Source organism: Nesoenas mayeri (assembly GCF_963082525.1).
Source record: "Nesoenas mayeri genome assembly, chromosome: 4".
Lineage (NCBI taxonomy): Eukaryota > Metazoa > Chordata > Aves > Columbiformes > Columbidae > Nesoenas > Nesoenas mayeri.
This window is the reverse complement of record NC_137540.1, coordinates 52,676,543-52,698,391: the sequence shown is the minus strand read 5'-3', so window position 1 is coordinate 52,698,391 and position 21,849 is coordinate 52,676,543. Positions and strand designations below refer to the sequence as shown.

The 21,849-nt window shown below is 40.3% G+C and overlaps 1 protein-coding gene across 1 annotated transcript in view; it reads left to right on the top strand.

The window, feature by feature from the left end:
* LIMCH1 (LIM and calponin homology domains 1) overlaps positions 1-21,849 on the top strand; it is a gene marked incomplete at both ends in the record, with an annotated part of 178,596 nt that overhangs the window by 87,764 nt on the left and 68,983 nt on the right. Inside the window, 2 exons of the mRNA XM_080343784.1 lie at positions 16,950-17,056; positions 20,356-20,386. Coding sequence (XP_080199910.1) covers positions 16,950-17,056; positions 20,356-20,386 — 138 coding nt within the window. The remainder of the gene's footprint in view (positions 1-16,949; positions 17,057-20,355; positions 20,387-21,849) is intronic.

Below are 21,849 nucleotides of genomic sequence, written 5' to 3'. Positions count from 1 at the left end.
TTAGTGGTAACATTGGTGTTATTTGCTCTCCTTTTACTGCAACAGCTAGAGAGATGTTACTCAACTTGGAGTGTTGCAAAACTGTACCCATGTGTTGGGAGGCACACTGGACTGAGTGCCAGATGTGAATCTCACCCCTTGCACCTGTTGTGGGGCAACAAACTGGTAGCTTGGGCTGCTGGTATCCTTGCTTCTTGCCTTTTATAACTGTTGGGTTGGTTGGGTGCTGTGTAGCTTGGCTGCACTGCCAACAAATCCCTTGGGTGTTTCCAGGCATTCCTGGATGTTTCTAATACCTTCTCTTAACAAGAGCTGCCTCATTGCTGTTGTCCTTTGAATACCATTTCTGGTTTGGTTGGAAGAGGCTTGCTGTTTTTTCCAAAACCAATCCTAACTTTACCACTCCTGCCTAGCAACGGCATTAGGGATCTTAAAGCTAATGCCTGGCACTGGCTGAATGCATGACCTGCCAATAGGTCTTTGCATCCCCATCTCTGCATTCAAACTCCAATCACGCAGTTGTAGAAGTTTCTGTGAAGCTGCTTGGTGATCACCTTCAGAGAGGAACTGCAGGCCTGATTGCCTGGTGATGGGCACAAGGAGACAGAGCCCAGTAGCCACAACTGTAAAAGCTCATCAGTGGGATACGTACTTAACCATGCAGGCAGCAGTGAGTCTTTGACTGACTATGGGGGGGATCCAAGGTCGTTTCGTCAACTAAGGAGGGCTGAACTGTGAAGCAACTCTGTTTCCTTGGCCAGCAGTGCGTGGATCAGGAATGCTGGTCGGTGGTTTTTGGTTTTCACCTTCCTGTCCTTCCCACCTCCTATGTCCTCCTGCCCTGCAGCCCATGGCAGTGAGTAGGATGATGCTATAAACACTCTCTCCCTCTTGGTCCTGGTTTTCTGCCCAGAGCTGACAGGCCTGCTAGATAAGAAGTATGACGTTTATGTATTGATTTCTGAAGTTACAGGGATCAACCACAAAGTATTAACACCACTATACACTATGTCCACTGTTATTTAAAAGGGAGGATGGTGAATAGGTTCAGTTATTTGAGGTTTGAAGTAATCCAGGGCAATTTTCAGTGTAATTAATACATGTAAGGAATTTGACCCTTGTTGGGATAACAAGAAGTTCTGGATAACTGAGGTGATACTGTAAACAAGTTGTGAAAATTGTGCCAGAAAACCGTCTGCATGGGTCAGTAGCACAAGCTAATAAAATCGCTCAACTTCTGATCTAGAAAAATAATGTATACAGTTTTACTTGACATATGCAGAAGTAGAAAAAACCCTTTCCTTTTGTACAATTCTCGGATGTTTTCTTTCATTAAGTTCCTCCTGTTACCCCTAAAGAGGTCAGGCAGTAGTTGCTTCTTAAGCCATAACAACTGTTTGAAAAGCATAACTTGAAATATCCTGAGAATGCCATGTACATCAGACAGGCTGTTTTGCTGTGCTGTTTATTTTCAAAGAAAATACAAGCAAATTTCAAAAAAACCCTACTACTACAGGCTTTATACTATGTATTGGAAACAAGGTATAGTCTGACATTTCACAAACCAAATTATGAACAAATGGAGGAATTGCATCAATTATTGGCAAAACTAGTTGCAAACTGGTAAACGGAATGGTCCCCAGAGAGCACTGTCAGAGCTTTTATAAAAGCCTAGAAAGAGACAAAGAGAGGTAAGTAAATAAATAAATAAATGTGCACCAAAAGAGCACATGAAATTTGTTGCTAAAGTCTAGTAACTGCCTTACGTAAAAAAGAAACAATGGCATGAAGATTGTCATAGGAGACTCGCTTTTTTTGTTCTGGGTTTTTTGAGAAGCAGAGCCCAGCTGCCTTAGTCTTCTTTCTTAGTGTGCATGCCTGTATTTTATTTTTACAGTGCTGAATAGTGGCTGGGTGGAACCCAAAATGTCAGTGGACCAGAATTTTAGACAAGGAAGAAGCAAGATAATTACATCCTCTTGGATAAGTGTTGCAGTCAAACAAAAATTTGAGTAACCAAGGTATTAGCAGAATGATATTAAAATGGATGATACTTATCTTCAGCAATATCACACTAGTTGTGGCTTGTTCTTTTACTCCTGTCTAAAATAACAAAAAGAGCAAAAGTCAATCCAATATTATGATTAAAGGGAGTTTAGGAGCTATATCTTCAGATATGCCTGGTCTCTGCTTCTGAGCATCTTAGATCTTTGAATGATACAGTCAACAACGATCAAAATCTGTTCTCCTGCAAAATAAGTATCGAGCTTACTGGTGTGAGTGTCTGCCTTCACGAGTTTGTAATGAAGAAAGGACACATAGATGTGGTTAGAAAGGAAGCAGAGAAATAGGTCATTTGTCAGCATAGTGTTATCAGCAAACCCGGGATCTAACTGCTGATGGCTCTTCCTAGGCAGAACTGAAATGCAGAATCTTGGGGAGGATAATGGAGTAGTTCTAGTGAAATTTAGAAGAGGCTACTCATAAGCATGAGGACTGTGCATGAGAAAATACAAAATCCAAAAATCTGCCTAGAGTCAGCACCCACTGTATTAGACTAAGTTGGCTAGTTCCCAGAGGTGTTTGAGACCTTAAATGCTCTTTAGTCCTTACCCTTTGGTTGATCAGAGATTAATCACTTGCTTTTTTAAATACTATTACCCAATCTCTTGAGCCACCCAATCCTGATTAAAATTTACTTTCTAAAATATGATCTTAGGGAACTGAAACTCCTTGGATTCCAGACTTTTACATATTTTTTGAGGAATTTTGAGTTGTTAGTGTTCTCATAGTACTTGCACCAAAAATTCTTGCAGATACTCTATCTACCCAAGAGCAATTCACCTTCCTTATTCCATTTTTTTTGGCTGAAATTTGATGAGTGATATTAGAAATCCAGCACTTAAGCCTGCATGCAAACTATTATGTAAACAAACTGCAGACCAAGAACTTCAAAGACTGTGGTCAGTATTCTCCATCACGGATTCCAGTATGATTTATTCTCTTTGTTTAACAGTGTACAAATATTCTTGTCCTTTATAACTTTACAATACAATTTGGAGGAATAAAAGTGCCAGACTGAGGTTAGGAAGCGGATGGGAAGTAAATAAGAGGAAAAACAGTTAAGTGCTCTATTCAGGATAATGGAAGGTGGAGTTTGGAATATGACAGAGAATGGAAAACTCTGGATAACCTTCATGTTGTGGGTGTGGGCAATTTACTGCACAGCCAGCTGGGGTTTGGCAGCAATCCCTGTCACTCTGGCTCAGCACAGCCACAGGACGGCTCTTGCAGGAGGGCAGCTTGACTACAGTGCCTTTCCTTGTCAGGGACAAGTGACCCAATGGCATGAGACCAGCTTAGCAGTACAGCATGGCACATTTAGGGATGTTCAGGTAGCCAAAAAGCCCCAGAAACTGGGCGCTGCTCATGTGCTAGCTGACTCCTGGGGCTGCCATGTCCATGCACAGGTAAAAGGGCAGGTGTGCCCAGGGTCTGGTACCTCCCAGGTGGCTGGGCTCCCTGTGCTGCAGTTTTGCAAGTGTTCCTGCATCACCTAAGGTGGTTGCATAGCTCTGTAGCCCCTGTATTTGGATGGGGCTGCATTGGTTGACCTTGTAAACCCCAGGTAGCTCTTAGTAAGGTCTCCAGATTTAAGGGCTGATTAGCTTCTGCACAGTGCTGAGCTTCAGGTGAGTCCATGCATTCAAGCAAGGCAGTGCTGTGTCTGATGAATATTCCTCACTTCCTAGGAAGGGTGGTGTAGAGGTGCTTGCCAAAGCCAATATGTCTCGCTGGCTTTGAGCTGATTTTGGGTAGCCATGTGTAACATTTGCATTCTCCAGAAATCTGCGCCTGCGGGAGTGGTTTGGAGACATGTGAGCTGGCTGGGAACTGGGGCTCTGCAGTGCTTTAAATCAGCTGAATTGCTGGCGGCTTCTTGTTGGCTCTGGAAGCCAGTACAGCCGCTTTCATGGCCCATGAAGCCTGGCCTAAAATCTTGCTGGACTGTACTGGTTCTGCCATCTAGATGTACCTTTCTCTGATCAACCAACTGAACTCTGAGTCCTGTCCCTCTGTTGAGGAAAGGGAAATATCATATTTGCTTTAAATTTATCCCTTTCCTTTATACACTCTTACCAGCTAAGTTTTACTTTGATCCATAAAATATGGCTTTGAGTTGCAAAGGTTTTCAGAAGTAGCAGATGAGGACTTGGAAGCATGTAGTTTGAGGGTGCATGAACATCTCTGCTAACCTTACTTGTGACTGTTCTGAGCAGGAGCCGCTAGTTATACCTAGGTAAGCTGAATTATAAGCACGGTTGGCTGTTTTCCTCTACAAACAAAAGATGATCTCAAGGCTGGTTAGGACAGAGGGTAGGATGTAAACTGAAGTTTTAGGAATAAATCATCAGTGATAGCTGATTTGTTTCCCCTTTCTCTGCCAACAGGTGTAACAAGGTATTTCTGCCATTCCCACTCCTTAGTTCCTGTTCCTAAAGATTTGGTGTGATGCATGTTTTCCTCTTCCTACCTACCTGCCTGTTCCTCTTCCTACAAATGCTTTGTGCATTCCTAGGGAAGAGAGGATGTTGCACAAGTAAGCCTCAAATACAGCTCTAGTGTGTCAACAGAGAACTGACACAACAGGACTGTCTGGTTGCAGGAGAGATCCTTTCCTGTCCTCTGTTCTGCTGCCCAGAGGAGCCAGAACCAAGACATTGTGGAACAGCTGGGAGAAAGACTTGCAATAGGAATACACTGTCTTAAAGAGGAGTTCCTTTTTTTTTTTCCCTCTTGCTTTAATTCTTGATTTAATACCCATTAATTTAAGGAAATTCTACTTCTTAAATACAGTATACTATTGTACTTAAATACAGTATACTATTGTACTAGTTTTTATTCCTCCTAAAATCTTAGTCTTTACAACTGCAAATGACTCTGGCAGCTAGATATGATCCATGAATCCTCCTTTCCAAATGGCCGTTCAAAAACATACTTGCATGACCTCGGTAGACATAATGAACAGCAGTAATTTAAGTTGGCTATTCTGCATAGTCCATCTAGGTTTGCAGCTACCATAACTTCATAAACAATTGTGCCAGTTCCTGAAATATATCTAGGGAATGCTTTACTGATGGTTGAAAAGGGATGGAAAAGAAATTGCTGCCAGACTATTGGGTAACTCATCTTGCTTTGAATATTTACCATTAAAAAAACCCCAAAACTGGAGGTACTCAAGATGACTGACAGTTATGGTCATGCTACCTAGACACAAAATGTATGTTTTCAAATCTAAGAAACAAACAGCAGATGTATGGATTGAGCATTGTGGTATTTAGTAATTTAGGCAGTTACAATATACATGGTTAAAGTTAAGAATGGTCACTGATTTACTTTGCATCTTTTTGCACAGATATTATGATTGTCAGTAAAAAATTGCATTTGCAGCAAACTCAAAATGATTTGTTTTTTTCCCCTTATATTTTCTCACTCAAATCATTCTAGACATCTAAAGGTGAAAGCTTTCTCTTTATTTTTTTACTGAAAGTAAAAACAATAATGTAGGGTTTTGAAGTGGAATGTACTGGAATGTCATTAGTACAAAAAGCCAATTAAAAAAATAGTGGTTTTTGGACTTGAACAGCTTCTTTTAGATGTATTTGCAAGGAAACCCCAACCTGTACATTAAAGAAGTCCAGTATGTTTTATGTAATGTTGACACAAATATGCAAAGCTATGAGTGGGGGGAAAATGTATGTCAGGTATCATGTAACAGCAGCAAAGAGATTTCTGATGTTTATCAAACATTGAACACCACAGATTATTAAAACATATTCCTTGGCAATAACGAGTAGATGTTTAATTTGAAAGGAGAAGTGGAATTTGTTGCTTTTTTTGCAGAGGTCACAAACCGAGCAGGAATGAGTCCTCTTTGGCGGTTTCACTATTTTGCTGTTTGCCTTGGGGAATAGAGATTTGGTCTGATTTTAACAGCTACTGCCAGGCCCCTGGCCCCCACAGGCAGCTTTCTTGCATCCTTTGAGGCCCACCTACAGCAGTTGTACTTGGACGTCAGGATGCAGAGGCCCCTCCAACAGCTCTGACTGCAGCGTATCCTTATCCTTACATAGCGAATTGCTGTCTTTGCCTAGAGAAGTCCAAGCATTGGCCAACTGTTACTATTTTTTAGCTTTAAATGGAAGATAGCTTGGCTTAATAAACCAAGTAACAGAGAACATACCACTTAAAAGAAATGGGCAAGAAAGTAAAGCCACGTTAGCAGTGTGTAGTTGCTGCAATTGGAAAACGTGTTATAAGTCTGCCAGGCAGTGATCATACTTTTAACTTTCAGAGGTTTTATGCTAGATTTATTTTAATTTTAGATAGCAATGTCTTTTGTACCTTCACAGTTTAAAACCTTAAAAATAAACTCTACAAAATTTAATCTATTCTCTGGCCCTGGATGCTCAAAATCTTGTGCTCAGCTAGTTCAATACAGCTGGATGCAGCAAAACTTCAAATGAGATTCAACATGCACATATTTTCATAAAAATCTTGTATTTTCCGGGATTATACAACTTAATGAAATCTGCTTCTGTGCCCGAGTAGGAAGACACCTAATAAATGACCAGGGAGAAGTATGAATTAAAGCTATAACTCAAATACAGCTTTGCATCTTGATTATTTAGGTTCTTGTGTATCAGAAAAGCACCATGTGTAAAGCTCACTATTGCTCATTTCCAGTTACTTTTTTTTGTTCTTGCCATCTGCTTTGAATGTAGTGAGAGAGGAAAACTAAAAACAGACTGTAGAGACCACAGTTTGAGAAGTATTTTTTCAGATAGTCATCTCTGAATGTGCATGCAGGTGCACTGATTATGCTTTAAGTTGCCTATCCTGGTTTTTAATAGATTATGCTGGTCAGGTAATTAATGACCATCAGAAACACCTTTTCAGGTGGAAAAGTTCATGATGCACAGGTTTTTTTCCTGATTTTCTTCTCTGCTAGGCTCACTCCATCCCAAAGGTCCTGTGGCAATTTGCATTTGAGCTGGCTCCTTTGAATAGTCAATGCTGCTCTTCCTGGGAATTAATGTTATTTTCTCTGCAGTCAAGTCAAAATATAAAAAGCAGGCATTGGGTTACAGTGCCCTGAGATACGAGATGTGATCAAAGGGATCCCATGAAACTTGGAATCTGTAGGCAGAGAAAGGAAGGCTGGGTATGTGAAAAGAGGTAGTATCTTTTAGTAGACCTACTAATATAATTAAGGAAAACATGGAATGGATTTTGGCACATAGGCACCTTTGCATGGGTTATTTTTACCATCATAGTACAATACCTTAGCAGGAAAATATAAACAGCTTCTTTTTAAAAGGATCTGTTATGCCATGGCTTAACACGCAATTGCCCTGACAGCAGTCAGGAGTGTCAAAGGTTTGTTCAGCAGTGTTTCATTGTAGTTGATGGCTGTATGTAACATGTAAAGGGCTTATTTGTGTTGGAGCTTCAGCTATTTGCAGTGTTCTTTTGGATTGCCCCAGGGCTATACTTTGTGGGTACATCACTCAGGAGGTAATTCAGCTTCATTCACATATGGATTTCCTTTTTTTCTTGTTTGCAAGGTGATAAGCTTTAACTGTAGGTCTAATGAAAAACGGTACTTTCATATATTTAATGCTCAGGTTAGTTTCTTTGGTGGCCCCATTGGCTTGGATACCCTGACTTACAGGCTACCTTTGTTTTCACAATATCTGCTGTAGTAGTTCTTATTACTTATAACTCTTGATTATGTATTTTTTCTTGTTTACTTTAAGCAGTTTGTTTGGGATGGCTGCCTTTGAGATATTCTGAGTCTGTAGTCAGACTGTATCCTTTCCTTAAGGCTTTTTCTTGTCCTGATAATTACATACAAATAAACCAAACTTAGAAAACAACATGTTCTCCCGAGTTGTGAATTTCTTGCCCATTTTTATGTTTTGCTGTAGAGCTTGGTTGTGAGGGCAGCAGCTGCAGGGATGTGCTAAGAATGGAGTGTCCAGTTTCCCCAGGAGGATGTCCTGAGGGAAGGGTTGTGGCACTAGCCATGGTTTCAGGGTTCCTTGCAGTCTGTGTTTAGGTTAGTCATATTCCCAGCACTCATAATGTTAGTGTAAATAAAGGTCAAATTTGTCTTCATGACCTTTTTTGCCCCTCCTTCAGACAGCACAACTATTGCCAGGATGGATAAGAAAGGGTAGACCTGACAGATGCTGAGCTCTGGTTGCACTGAGAATGTTGCTGTTGTGAGGTTTCTTTCCTTCTTGTCTTTTTGTAGCTCCTTCCCCAACCTGCTCTGCAGTAAGTTTTGTACTGACCCACCTCATAGCGCAACCAACAATGCAGAGAGAGGTAAATAACCGTCCTTTCCATCACAGCAGAATGAACCATGCTTTGCTTTTTTTGGTGGTCTCCCCAGTCCTTGTGTTTTTACCCATCTGATTCTGGATTTTCAAGGTAAATTCCCAGCAGCTTCTAGGAGCACTTGGCAGCACTTCACTGCATGTGAGCATGTTTTTAACCCTGCTCTTGGTGAGCTTTATCAATGAAAAATAGAATCATAGAATTATAACATAGTTTGGGTTGGAAGGGACCTTTGAAGATCATCTAGTCCAAGCCCCCTGCAATGAGCAGGGACATATTCAACCAGATCAGGGTGCTCAGCACCCTGTCCTGCCTGGCCTTGAATGTCTCCAGGGGTGGGGCATCTACCACCTCTCTGTGAAAAGTGGATAACAGAAGTCATGAAACTGAGGCACAAACCCTCACAAGCCAAGCTCTTTCATCTGGTACTAAAAAGCTGCAGAGAGGGGATGGAAAGGAAATGTTGTCCTTCTCCTTGGCCATATCATGGCTGTTACTGTAGAATATGGCTCTAGATAGGCAACCGCTCTCAAAGATTGGGTGACATCTGACATCTATCTGGAAATGCTTTGGGCTTTTTTCCCTTCCTGCCTACGTTCTGTGTTTATTGCTGTAAACAAAGCCATCTTACTCTGGGTGTATCTTGAGTTTGGCAAATCTGAGGGAATGCACATCATCTGATTACTCTGTCCCCCAAAGATGAGGTTGTTGACTGAGCCCCCATTTGTTTAAATGTTTTATATGTGCCTTCAGGGATAATGACCTGATGCAGCAAGGAGAAATATCAAGACCTACTTAAGTAGTGAAGTCATAGGGTCAGTGTTGTGCTCATGCTGTGTGCACCCCTCCTACCCCCCTGTGATTTGCTTTTGCCTGTCGAGTGGAAGGCTGCTCTTGCTCATGTTCTTTCCTATGGTCCCCTCCCATTATTTTTTTCTGTCTTTCCCTGTTATCCTTCTCCTTTGCTGTTCATAGTGTCTCTTCCCTCCTTTTACATCATACCATGCTGCAGGGATTTTAAGCTCATTTTAAAAGTTTGCAGAAATCATCCATTTTATACCAACCATGAAATTTTCCCTACCCGCCCAGGACCTGCAGTGCCATTTTATATTCTGAGCTCCTTGCATTTGCCTTTCATTATACACAATATGGCCCCTCCTGTTTGGGGATTTTAGTTACAGTCATCATACAAATGATAGTAATACACCACATCACATAAAAATCTTATAAATATGGTTGAAATTTGTTGCAGAGTAAAAAATTCAAAGAGCAAATAATCTGATAGTAAATGACAAATTTAGGAAAATGTCAAAGACAATTTCTTGAGAAGTGCTGCTGTCGTTCTGATTTTCTCAAAGAATTTCAGGCTTTTAATTTTAAACATTGTACTTTTTGATATCTGGAGGAGAAGTGTACTCACTATTTGGTTTGCTTAACACATTCCAATTATTTTGGGCTCATTTTTTAGAGACCCCCATCAGTTCTCATGGTGTGGTTTTGAGGTCGTTGTTTTGGTTTTTTGGTTTTTTTTTTTGCTTATTTTCAGTTTATTAATGTAGATTGAACGTGCTTGTGTTTTATGAGATGAATGATTGGAACTATTAGCAAAAGATTTTGCTGGATGCCAAAAATGCTACTAGCAGCTCTCAGGTTTTATACTACCAAAGTAGCCTAAAGTAGTGGCATCAAAGTTGTCTGCTATCTTCTTGCTGTAGGCAATTCCAATTTTCTGACCTAGTAAGCCTGTTTGGAAGCAGCAGGATCTAAGCACCTTGGTAGGAATTTGGCACTTCCAGCTAGATCTTCAGGGTCTGGTACTGAACATCTTCTGGCAGTCTTAGATATTACCTGAAGATCACTTAGTACCACGTTTGGGGTTTCTGGTATGTTTTGTGTAGTTGCAGTATGCTGCCAAGAGACCTGTTTTAAGGTGGTTTTTTGCCTTTTTGTTAAGGGAGTGGGGCTGTTGTTTGAGGAGACGCATCTTTTCCTTCTTGATCACCCCAAAATAATCAGAAAAAAAAAACAAACAAAAACGGCTTTCTTTGTAAAGACAGCCTTCACCGTCTTTGCTGAGCGTTTAAAGGTCCTGCTGGTGCCGCGGCAATCCGGGTCCGTCTCCTGCTATTGTGCAGCTCTTTCTCCGGAGGGCTTCAGCTTCACCTCCTGCCAGCCTGGGTGATCCCAGCCGCTTTCATCAAACCATCTCGGTATCAATTCCGGGACCTGTTTTTTGGCTCCGGCGCTCACACGGTTCCGCACCCGGCCGCCGTTGCCCTCCTCTGCCCTTCTGCTGCTCGCTGCCGGGTGCTGGGCAGCGCTGCTCGGGGGCGGGAGCGGGTTCGGCAACCGCGGGCAGCCGGGGCCGATCCCCGTGTGCCGGGCGGTGTCTGGGTCCCGGGGGTGCCGGGGGGTGGAGCTGGGGGCTGGCAGCCCCCGCCACGGCAGCTGCGCGGCTCCCGGCCGGCGGGTGTTCCCGCCGCTCTGCTGGTTTGTTGCGCTTCGGGAGGCGAGGATCGGGTCAGGCGGACCGACTGGTAAGTCCTGCGTTCCCTCCCTGGTCCCGGGCTCCCTCTCCTGCTGTTGTTCCCCATGTAGCCTTTAATTGTCATTAGGTGAGGCTGTTGTGTGCCAGAATCCTGCTGGGGTGTGTGCAGCCTGGACTTCCCTCACTGCTCTGGTGGGGCTTGCCCTCAGTTTTGGGGTGCTGTCAGCCAGCATCTTCTGGAGAATAAGCAGCTGAAGTGTCTAATTGAATGTGTCCTGACAACAATCCAAGTCCTTCCAAATCTCTGCCACGGAAAACAATGTTTGGTGAAGTGTGGTTTTACTGTATATACAGTAAAGCATAATGTATAAACAGTAAAATATCTATAGAAAAATATCTATAGTAAATAATATACCTATAGTAAAATATATACAGTAAATTATATTGGATAAAGAGTAAAACATGTGTGTGTGTATATACATACACACACACACACACATATATATATATATATGAAAAACTGCTAGACTTTCTTGTAAAAGTTCTTCCCTGGTGAACTTGAACTGAATATTTCAAGGTTTCCTTTCCGTCTGCTTCTGAATCAGTCAAGATCCATTGCTTATATATAAATAAATTATCACCGCTAATTATTTACATAGAATGGAAAAACGAGGGAATTAGGAAGAAATGTTGAGAGTAAACAAAAGGCTTTTAATAGTCTGTATTGGAAATCACTCAGAAAAGCAGTTTGAAAAAAAATATATATATATTTAGAAATCTTGCAATTTATTCTGGAACAGGGAAAATTTCAGCATTCCAGAAATGAAAAAGGCCACCTGTTTGTCTGCAGCTGTCCTGCAAAACAGTACAGTGCTACTGGCAACTAATAATATCTCCAACTCGCAGAAGTGGCATGCAGTTGGCATTTTATTTGGCATTCTGTGCAGGCGTTCAGCTTGCCTTGCCTTTGTTTTCCCTGAGTTTATCTGTATATCTCATCCAGGCCATGTAGTAGCACATCTGACAAATGATGGTTCCACAGTGATAAGCTTCAAGTCCTGTTTGCGGCATGGATACAGTGAGAATATTTTGTATACTATTGTGGCAGATGAAAGGAATGGAAGTGGGCCAAATTCAAGCTGTTTGCCATTGCATGTGATCAGCAGATCCTATGGAGGGAATTTGCCTGCTGTGAATATTTGATTCTCGCTAGCTTGAACTGTCTTGTGTGTTGGCAATGCTACTGTGTGAATTTGCAGTGGCTTTCCAGGGTGTCTGTCCTGCACAACTGCCAGTTTCTGTGGGTTTTTTACAAGGTTCAGGATTTAGTGCTACAGTTCATGTGTAAGGAAAATGACTTAAGGCTATACAGTGAACATAACACACAGGTGATCAGTCTTTTTAAAAGAGAGAAAAAAAATATTACAAGTGAGCAGCGTGTTATTTTTCGCCCCTTCTACCTTAATGGGGGCTTAACTCTTCTGCATCCCATTTTCTCTTCATTACCTCAAAGTGGTTGTGCTGGCAAAGTGATGTCTTAAAGGTGAGTCTGGCAGGTCACACACCAGAAAAGATGAAAAGGTGATGGTGTTGAAATGCAGTTGTGAGAGCAGGAGCAGCTTTAGAGTCCCTTCTTTCCCGTGCATCCTTCTGACTCATTTCTCAGGGAGTCAGTGGCCTTGCACCCCTGTTTGTCTGTCCCTGCTTCTTCTTGATCCCTCTTGCTGGTTTGTGGATGGCTTTGCCTGAGAGTTTGTAATGCTTTTTGTGTTTGTTGTTGGTGGTTTTGTTTGTTTGTTTGTTTTGTTCTGAAATTCAGTATATAAAAACATTTACATTACTAATTTTTGCATCTCTAATACTTACAAATAAATGAAGTTGCTTATATAGTGCTGATCTAACAGTTCCTGTCAGAACTGCACTTAGGCAAGCACAAAAGGATTGGGGTTTAACCTATCAGGGTATCCTGTGCTTGTGTCCTCTGTCTGTCACCACACTGAAGTGTTCGACTACTGTGAGCAGCCTGTTTAGAGTTCATGTCATTTTATAGAGAAAACATAGATAAAAATTTATAGATATCTATTGATTTCTAGAGATAAAATTTTATAGACAAAAAAATAGATAAAATTTGCAAAAGAAATTTAGACTGTAATTTGTAAGCTCACTCTTTCCCTGGGTGTATGAAGGAAAAAACCCAGAAGAAAATTTTTGACTTAATAGTGGTGTGGACTGAACCAAGAGGAGGCAGCAGGATCCAGTTGCAGGTCCTCTGGGGTTGTAGGAAGTGACACGTTGACCAAGCAACCTGTCCTCCATCTACTCCAGCTCTGCAACTCCAGCAAGTGATGGCTGAGAAAAGGGCAATATCATCTCCATTTAATGTATTGAGGAAATTGTGTGTTAGTGCCTGGTACGGGCTTGCCAGAGGGACTGAATTCTGCCCGTGTGTCTTTAGACACCACTGTAGAAGACACTACCCTGTGAGCCAAGGCACGGCAGCTGGCCGCCCTGCAATCCTGGCCGTTGCAGGGTGACCCATTTGCATGACCTATTTAACTCTGCCAAGCTGTAAGGAGCTGAACATGCATGTTGAGTGTTTTCACTCCCTTGTTTTATATACATAGCTGCTTGTAAACTTTTTTTCCCCCCTTTATTAGTTTCTTCAACAGCAACAAAAAAGTGACACTTTAGGTGACTACAAAAAATTATTAGTTACAGTGAACAGATATGGAACTATAATTTCTCTTAAACAATGTAAGCAAAATTTTCTGAGAAGTGAAGAAACTAAGACTTGGCCAATGCAAGGCATAGTAATCCTGAGTGAAAGCTTTCCTGGTAGCTGGGTGCTAAGACTCCTTTCTCCTTTTAGTGGCTTAGGAGTGTGGTTCTCCAGTGGCTTCATAGAATTAACAAACACAAATTTCAAATATACTGGAGCAAACCAGGAAAAGGTTTGTTTTGCAGTAGCATAAGATGCATTTTGGCTTGGAGATAGGCAGCCTAGGCAAGTTTACCTGGATATGTGTCACATGAAAACAATTTATTTGTTGTTTGGGTTGTTTTTTTTTTTTTTTTAATCCTTTTAAACAAATTGCCAAATTTAGGACCATTGGAAATTGTTGACAAAAGTAAAAACTTCTTTCAGTGCTCACTGATTGCATCTAGTTGGCATGTGTGGTTACTCATACCCATACAAGATACCGGCTTTCTGAGGAATTGTTTGGGTGATGGTGTTAGTGACTGTTGGCAAACATTTTTATGATGACCATCAAAATAAAAGCATGTCTGAAAACAGGCATAGAGTGACGACACTATTTTTCTTGAGAAGCGGGCATTTGTTCATTAACAGAAGAACTGAGTTTCCAAACTACATGGCTGCCAAATAGCTGATATTTTTGTTACTTCTTATCATAACTTGGATATGAACTTTTAACATAAAGATAGGTGCAATTAGTTATTCCCAGAGTTCCCCCTCCTTTGATTGTTTGCTAAACCTATTAGGTTACTCTGGTCTGTATATTTTTGTTAGGAAATATTGTTAGGAACTTTTTTTAAAAAAAATGTTTTTGCATTTTTATTAGATTTACACATTGTTCCACCCACTATTTAGAAGTGACCAGAACTGTCCTCCATCAAAGGCTAAACACAAGAGTTATTCACATTGCAGTTGGAAAAATTATAATGCAAACAGTAAGCCAGATGGGGAATTTTACAAGCAACTTTTCATGTCATGAATGATGCTGTCTTTCTGGGTTATGAGCTCTCTGCTCCCTTGACTGCTATTCCTTTCCCCCTGGCTCCCATCCAGAGCTGTTAAGTTTCAGACAGGGAAGAAAGGGAGATTTGGACTCCTCTAAATTTCCAAGTCTGTATTTTTTTGTGACGTGGCTGGTGACAGCGAGCTTTGTGTGCAAGAGTATTGGCATGCAGAGAGCCACAGCGATTAGCATGCTGATTGCTGTGCCCCAGCAGAACAAACAGGGCTACTCTGCTGAGCTGTGGCTGTGCCACCCAAAAAAAAAGCCTGGGAGCAGATGTTGTGGGGACATCCATGCTCGCAAATCCAGCTCTGTCACGCAGCCTGGGCAAGAGCTGAATATGGCCCAGGCTCCTCTGCCTCCCAGGTTCTATAAAAACTGAGGACTCTGCCTCACATTCTGGTTCTCCTCCTCTCTAACTCTTCACATGGCAGCTCACTTCCAGTTTGAAGTTTGATATGAGAGGCCTCAGAGAATAGCAAGCTGTACGATATACATATATCAAGCTGTACATTATACATACAGGAAGTGATCATTCCCCCTGTATTTGGCAATGTTGTGGCCACACTTTGAATACTGTGCTCAGTTTTGAGCCCCTCACTACAAGAAAGACATTGAGGTGCTGCAGAGAGTCCAAAGACTCTGATGAGAGGGGCCTGGAGCACAAGTTGTTTGAGGGAACCAGGCCTGTTTAGCCTGGAGAAAAGGAGGCTGAGGGGAGACCTTATTGCTGTCTACAACTACCTGAAAGGAGGTTGTAGCATGGAGGGTGTTGGTCTCTTCTCCCAAGTAACAAGCAACAAGACAAGAGGAAATGGCCTTGAGTTTTTCCAGGGGAGGTTTAGATTATGAGGCAAAATTTCTTCACTGAAAGGGTTTTCGGGTAGTGGAACAGGCTGCCCAGGGAAGTAGTAGAGTCACCAGCCATGGGGGTGTTTAAAAGATACATAGATGTGGTGCTTAGGGACGTGGTTTAGTGTTCAACTTGACAGTGCTAGGTTAATGGTTGGACTTGGTGATCTTAAAGGTCTTTTCCAACCTAAACAATTCTACCTTTACTTATCCACACATCTACCATTGCAGTTGCTGATCTAGCAATGTATCTATCTAAAATCTTGTTCTGTACTGACCTTCAAGATTCATCTGTCTAAGAAAGATTCACTGGTTCTGTAAAAAGTGGGCAGTTTATGTGCATATGTGTAAGTGTAAAACATACGTTAGAGGTATATGCACACATACAGATCACAGAATCACAGAATCAACTGGGTTGGAAAAGACCTCAGAGATCATCGAGTCCAACCCTTGGTCCAACTCTAGTCTCTTTACTAGATCATGGCACTAAGTGCCATGTCCAACCTCACTTTAAAAACCTCCAGGGACGGTGAGTCCACCACCTCCCTGGGCAGCCATTCCAATGCCTGATCACTCTCTCTGTAAAGAATTTCTTCCCAATATCCAGTCTAAATTTCCCCTGGCAGAGTTTAAGCCCATGCCCCCTTGTCCTATTGCTGACTGCCTGTCATCCCCTTGGTGCAAACCAATGTGTTGTCACTCATATTTAGTTTGAAAGTATCATATCAGTTTGTGTTTAATCTTCCTTAGTTATTGATTTCTATTTTTTAGACTCTGAAAAGTGTAAATCCTCCATTAAAAGTGTTACAAATTTGATGTCATTTCTTCTTACAGACAGTGGTCACCTAAAGTGCAGCTTCAAGTGTTTTCTTTGGGGTGAAGGCACGTACCTCTTTGCCCAGTGGCTTCTGACTGGTTAAGGCTGGAGAGGCAAGGGACTGGTTGTGTTAACTAGGAGTAACTGGGCTTGTTTGTATCACCATGCAAAATGTTTTCTGAAAAAAATGCCAACTTACATGGTGGTGGCCTCTTTCACATCTACCCTTCCTGTTCCATTCAGAAATCCAGCCTTTTCTGCCCCGTAACATGCAGAAGTTGTGTTGGCAGCCTACAGCAGTAGGTGGGGAAGTCAGCGGGGCTTTTTCAGTTAAAGGAGTTGCCAACATCTGGGTTTGGAAGAAGAAAAGTCAACAAGCTTCTTGCAGTTACATATTTAAAATAAAAATAAATAAAAAGGGAAAAAGTTTTGTTTCATATTTCTCTGGTTTTCAAACAAAACATGTACTGACTTCTTAAATTATGTGACTGGAAATATCTTTGTTTTTTCATTTAACTAATGATAGAACTATTTGAGCTGTTACTGAGTCAGGGAGAAGTTGGTTTGATCAGATTGTTTTTCTCAATAGGGAGAGGTTAAAGTATTTTCTATTTTTGCCTTGTTTCAGGATAACATCATCTTATTCTTAAGAGGCTGCAAAGAGCTGGGACTTAAAGAATCTCAGCTTTTTGATCCTGGTGATCTGCAGGACACATCAAACAGAGTAACCATCAAGTAAGTACAACAGCAGTTTGCGATTAGCATGTTACAACCTCAGATGCATGTGGTGCAATAGTAAATATTTAAGGATGAGCAAAAACTCTATAGAACTGTCACTTATGTAAAACAAATAGCAAGCTGAGGTTTGGGAAACCTTCAGCGCTGGGAAGAATACATTGTTCCCTTCAACAGGCTTTCTCTAGGGGCTGATATTTTTCCCAGAGAGATCAACCACAGCTCTTTAAAAATACTGGTTTAGTTAAGTAATGAGATTCTGTGGGACTTAGGGGTTTTCCTGAGTCTGAATTGATGGCATTCTTTTTTGTCTGCCCAACTAATGAACTATGTAGGCTGGGGAAAAAAACCCACAACTCTGTTATTTCAGATTAAACTGTTCTGAAGATGTATTATAGGATATTTATAGGCCTCTCAGACTCTACAAGGTGCAGACATGAGCACAGTCTGTTTATTTTCTAGCAAGAACTAAGTTGGGACACGATATTTGGGCTCAGGACATCTGTGTGGACTGGCAGTGCCACAGTTTAGATAGTTTTTTCATCAAAGTCACACACCTACTACCACACAAATTACCACATGCATATTAAGAGATTCTCCTTTCTAATAACTAATTCATGTTTTAGGGGACAGTGAAGTGATTTTTAAAAAAATCTCCTTTTAATCAACAGCTTTTTAGCCATTGTATGTGCACATCCCTCACTGCTAAGAGGTGCTTAGACTCTAATGCTTGTATTTTCAGCATTTCACCCCACAAAGTGATTTAAAATATAGATGTGAAACTGGTGCAGAAAGAATTACTAACTTGCAAAGGTCACACAGAGCAGGCTTGGATCAAAGTCCATATAGTCATAGACTGAGGTCTTAAATAGGAACTGCTGTCCCTTTCGGGCGAGGCTTTGTCATCATGGACTAGAGCAACAGAAGGAGTGAAACTGTATTTTTCTCTCATTTATATTAATGGTGATCAGGCTCCCCCAAAGCAAGAGCACCCAAACTTTCATAAAATTAACAAAATTTGTAATTGGTGCTGTTTAGAAGTTTTTCTGTAATTTTTGGGTCTGTCGTGTGTAGTATTAAAAAGTTATTGCTCTACAGACAAGCAAATACTGCTGAGTTGATTGAATGACTTTGTTTCATTTGGCCAAAAAGATCACTAATGAAATCCTGTTCAGACATATCCAGTTTAGAAAAGTATATGGAAACAATTTACTGAATTTCAGCAGCATTCTATTTTATTTTCCCTTCTGGCAGTGGAAGCTGGGCAAATTTTCATGGTGTTAAAGCACTGTCTGGGAAAATCCAAAGGTTCTGAAAATCGAATTAGCGACTTTCCTTCTTTTAAGGAATAGTTTCCCACTTTTTGCTCCTTTCCAGATTTTTTGTTCTAATATGAGATTCTTCTCACCTGTATATACCAGTGATGGGGGCTATGTAACACATTTCTTCTAAATCTCATAGCATTTCAATGAAAGAGGTTCTTCATGATGTCCTGTAAAATCATGATGATTAGTGGCTGGAGATAGTTGCAAAACAAGCCCTGATCTCCATATGAAACCCTAACCTTCATATAAAAACCATTGAAAAATGGGTCCTTCTGATAAGAAGCTTAATCTTTTGGGATTGAGGATGGTGGAGCACCTCAGAGGAGGCAGGTAGAGAGGCTGAGACTAGCATGGAGCTCCAGGGAGAGCTGTCCAGCACATGAGCAGCTTCACCCAGGAGTGATGAACTCTGCAGAGCTGGCCTGGCCCTCTGCTGAATATGATGCTAGATAGACGTGAAGCATCTCATTGGCCTGGATATTTTTTCCCTGTCAACTCTTCAGAGAAAGCAGCTGTGGAAATGAGCCAAATGTTTTCCTACCACTGTCCAAGTTCATGCTGAGCAACTGAGTTGAGGTGTACAAGCCAAGTCCATGACTGTTGTAGAGAAATATGTTCAAGACAGTCTTCTGCTAGCTAGTTCCCAAACATGAAAGTTATTTTTTTTTCCTCTTTGAAGACTTTTGGGTTATATTTTAAACATGGTAAAAATGGTATTTGTTCTATGGTAAAGGATGAATATGACATTATTGCCTATAATTAAGATAATGACATATAAATCAATTTTTTTCATATAGATGTTAACTGAGGTTTGCATTTGATATATTTCTTTTGGATCACTGAGCTTATAAAAGTTATGAGCTAATGCTGTAAAGAATTTCTTCCCGACTTGTTAAACAAGACTCTTTTCCACTGCTATTTTATTAATTAAAAAAAAATAGGACTGTATTGTTTTTCTTATTATGTAGGTATTGGTGGATAAAATTTTGGCTTTAAAAAGATGTTATCAAAATATTTTCATTTAGCATTGCCTATATTTAGACTTCTGTTGTTCTCACAGATTTAAGTACATTTAGTTTTGGTTTTTGTCAGGTAACCTTTAATGCTGGAGTGGACTTACAGTTATAGTAGAAGGCAATTCTGTTATAAATAATCAGGAGAGAATCTTGTCTAAATCTGAAGTAGTCTTATTTATTTTTCAGCATCTAAATTTACTCCATTATTTTTTAATGGTTTCTTTGCTTAATTTTGAAACGTTGTTTATGTTTGTGCAAACTTTGTGCTTTGTTATTTCTAACATAAATCTTCCACCCTTTGATGAACACTGGTGAAAAAATAAATTGAGAAAGAAGCCAATGTTCAGTATCAGTGCTTATGTATACATTAAAAAATACAGTTCAGTTGTAAGGATCTTTCCTGCTTCACCTATCTACTTTGTTATTTGTGATGCTTGTTTCCACAGAAGCGCCTGCTCTGTTTCTTTAACATTTGGTGATTTCCTCAGTCTCCTATGCATATTGAGGTGCTTCCAGGGTCTGTACGAGTTGCATGATTTATCACAGAGCAGAATCTGACTATTGGCTTACTGCAAAAAGCATTTTAGCAGTGAGGACTTCGGTCTTCTTTTTTGAAGAAAACAGCAATACTGTTTAAAGGAAATATTTTTGGCACCATCCTACTTTACTGTGGGACCATTACAAACACATTTGCTTTTTGTACTTCCAGAATTCTAATTTAATGATTGAAGTAATGGTGACAAAATACTCCCACGTTATGAATAAATTAATGTGTGAACTACATCTTCTTAGCTTTCATGTGTTTCCAGCCATCAGAAGCATTCTGCAGGCTTGTTAGGGAAAACATTTTCTGCTGCACACACCCTCTTGGAAAGTGCCTGCTTTCTGATGATTTTTTTTTTCTCTTTTTTTTTCTTTTTTTTTTTTTATCTTTGTGTGTGTGTGTGTGTGCAACCAGGAACATTGACTATAGCAGGAAGCTGAAAAATGTAAGTACATGATTTGGAGGTTTTTGGGTTTTTTTTGTCTGGTTAATCCTGTATTTGTCCTAAGCAAGAATTATGACAGTAAAAACTGAGTACAGATGAGTATTCCTGAAAAGTTCTTCTGAACATGAACCTAACCAGGTTCTACTGCAAACTTTGATGGAGCTGCTGTGGCAAAGCAGCATTATGAGAGAAATAAAAAGGAGAACGTTTATCTCCACTTCAAGAAGGGATAGATAATGTAATCTCTGTGCTGTCCCTTGTGGTTTTCACCAGGAATGGTCTGACTCACCTGTGGTGCAACACTTTTGTAGCTTTTTGTGAATATATAGGCATAAAGTAAAATTGCACAGAGTATTTTAAATGAAGCAAAATGATCATTAGATCTGGATGCAAGTCTTTACTGTCAGATTTGCTAGCTTTCTGCTTGTTAGGCTAATTCCATTTAACTTTAATTTCTTGTTGTGATTTAAACTAATAGCAATGATAACGGATCCTGTTAAGTAGAAAAGAAAAGGGCAAAACTTTGCTGGTTTCAGAGTTGGTTATTACCCTAAAGCCTAGCAAGCCATTTGTCCTTAGTCAGCTGTAAATTGCTATAAATTCATGTTATATTTGGTTCACATCCCTGTAGACTGCTAGAAAATGCCAAGACTTTTTCCTAGTAACTTTGGAAGCCAGCAACTTCAGGTAAAAAAAAATAAATTAAAACAAAACAAACAAACAAAACCCAAAACAAACTCAAGTCAACCAACCAAAAACCAACCTAAAAAAACCCCCAAATTATTTCATCCTGTCTTTTCCATCATCATTAGAGTAAAATATTCTGCATCCAGCACACAAAGTTGTACGGGCGGGAGTTCAGCTTTGGCATTTTACCGCCCTTGTGGGCACTGGCTAAATAATTTTGTACACATGTATTCTTTTAAAGGTAAAGTTTCAAAAGTATCCTCCATAATGTACTTGTAGGCAATATATGCTTTCCCGGTGCATGATCATGCAACCTTGTCTGGCAACCAGTTGGAATTGCTTGCAAATGTGACATTATTTGGGGAAAAAAAAAAAAAAAATGCTGAATAAAAAAAAGGAAGAAGAGAGAAAGTGATCAAATGCTAGCAGAAATAAATAAAAATACCACAACCTTTATCAGAGAACTGAATGGCAAAATGAATTGGATAGTTTCCTGTTTGCCATGAATACTATATCTGCAAGCCTTTTCACTTAACTTGAGAACATAGAGTGCAAGAATTTTTAACGTAAATTTGTTGAGTAGTGTTGGTTGGAGGAAAACTGCTCAGATAAAGGTTGTTTCAAGATTCAAAAAAAGAATAGTATTATTTATAAACTAAAGGGAAATATAAACTCTATTTTTATATAAAACATAACATATTTTACGTCATGCACCACAGTTGTTTTTAAACAGGGATTCTGTATGACACATGCTGTATCCTTTTCTGGCAGGGCCT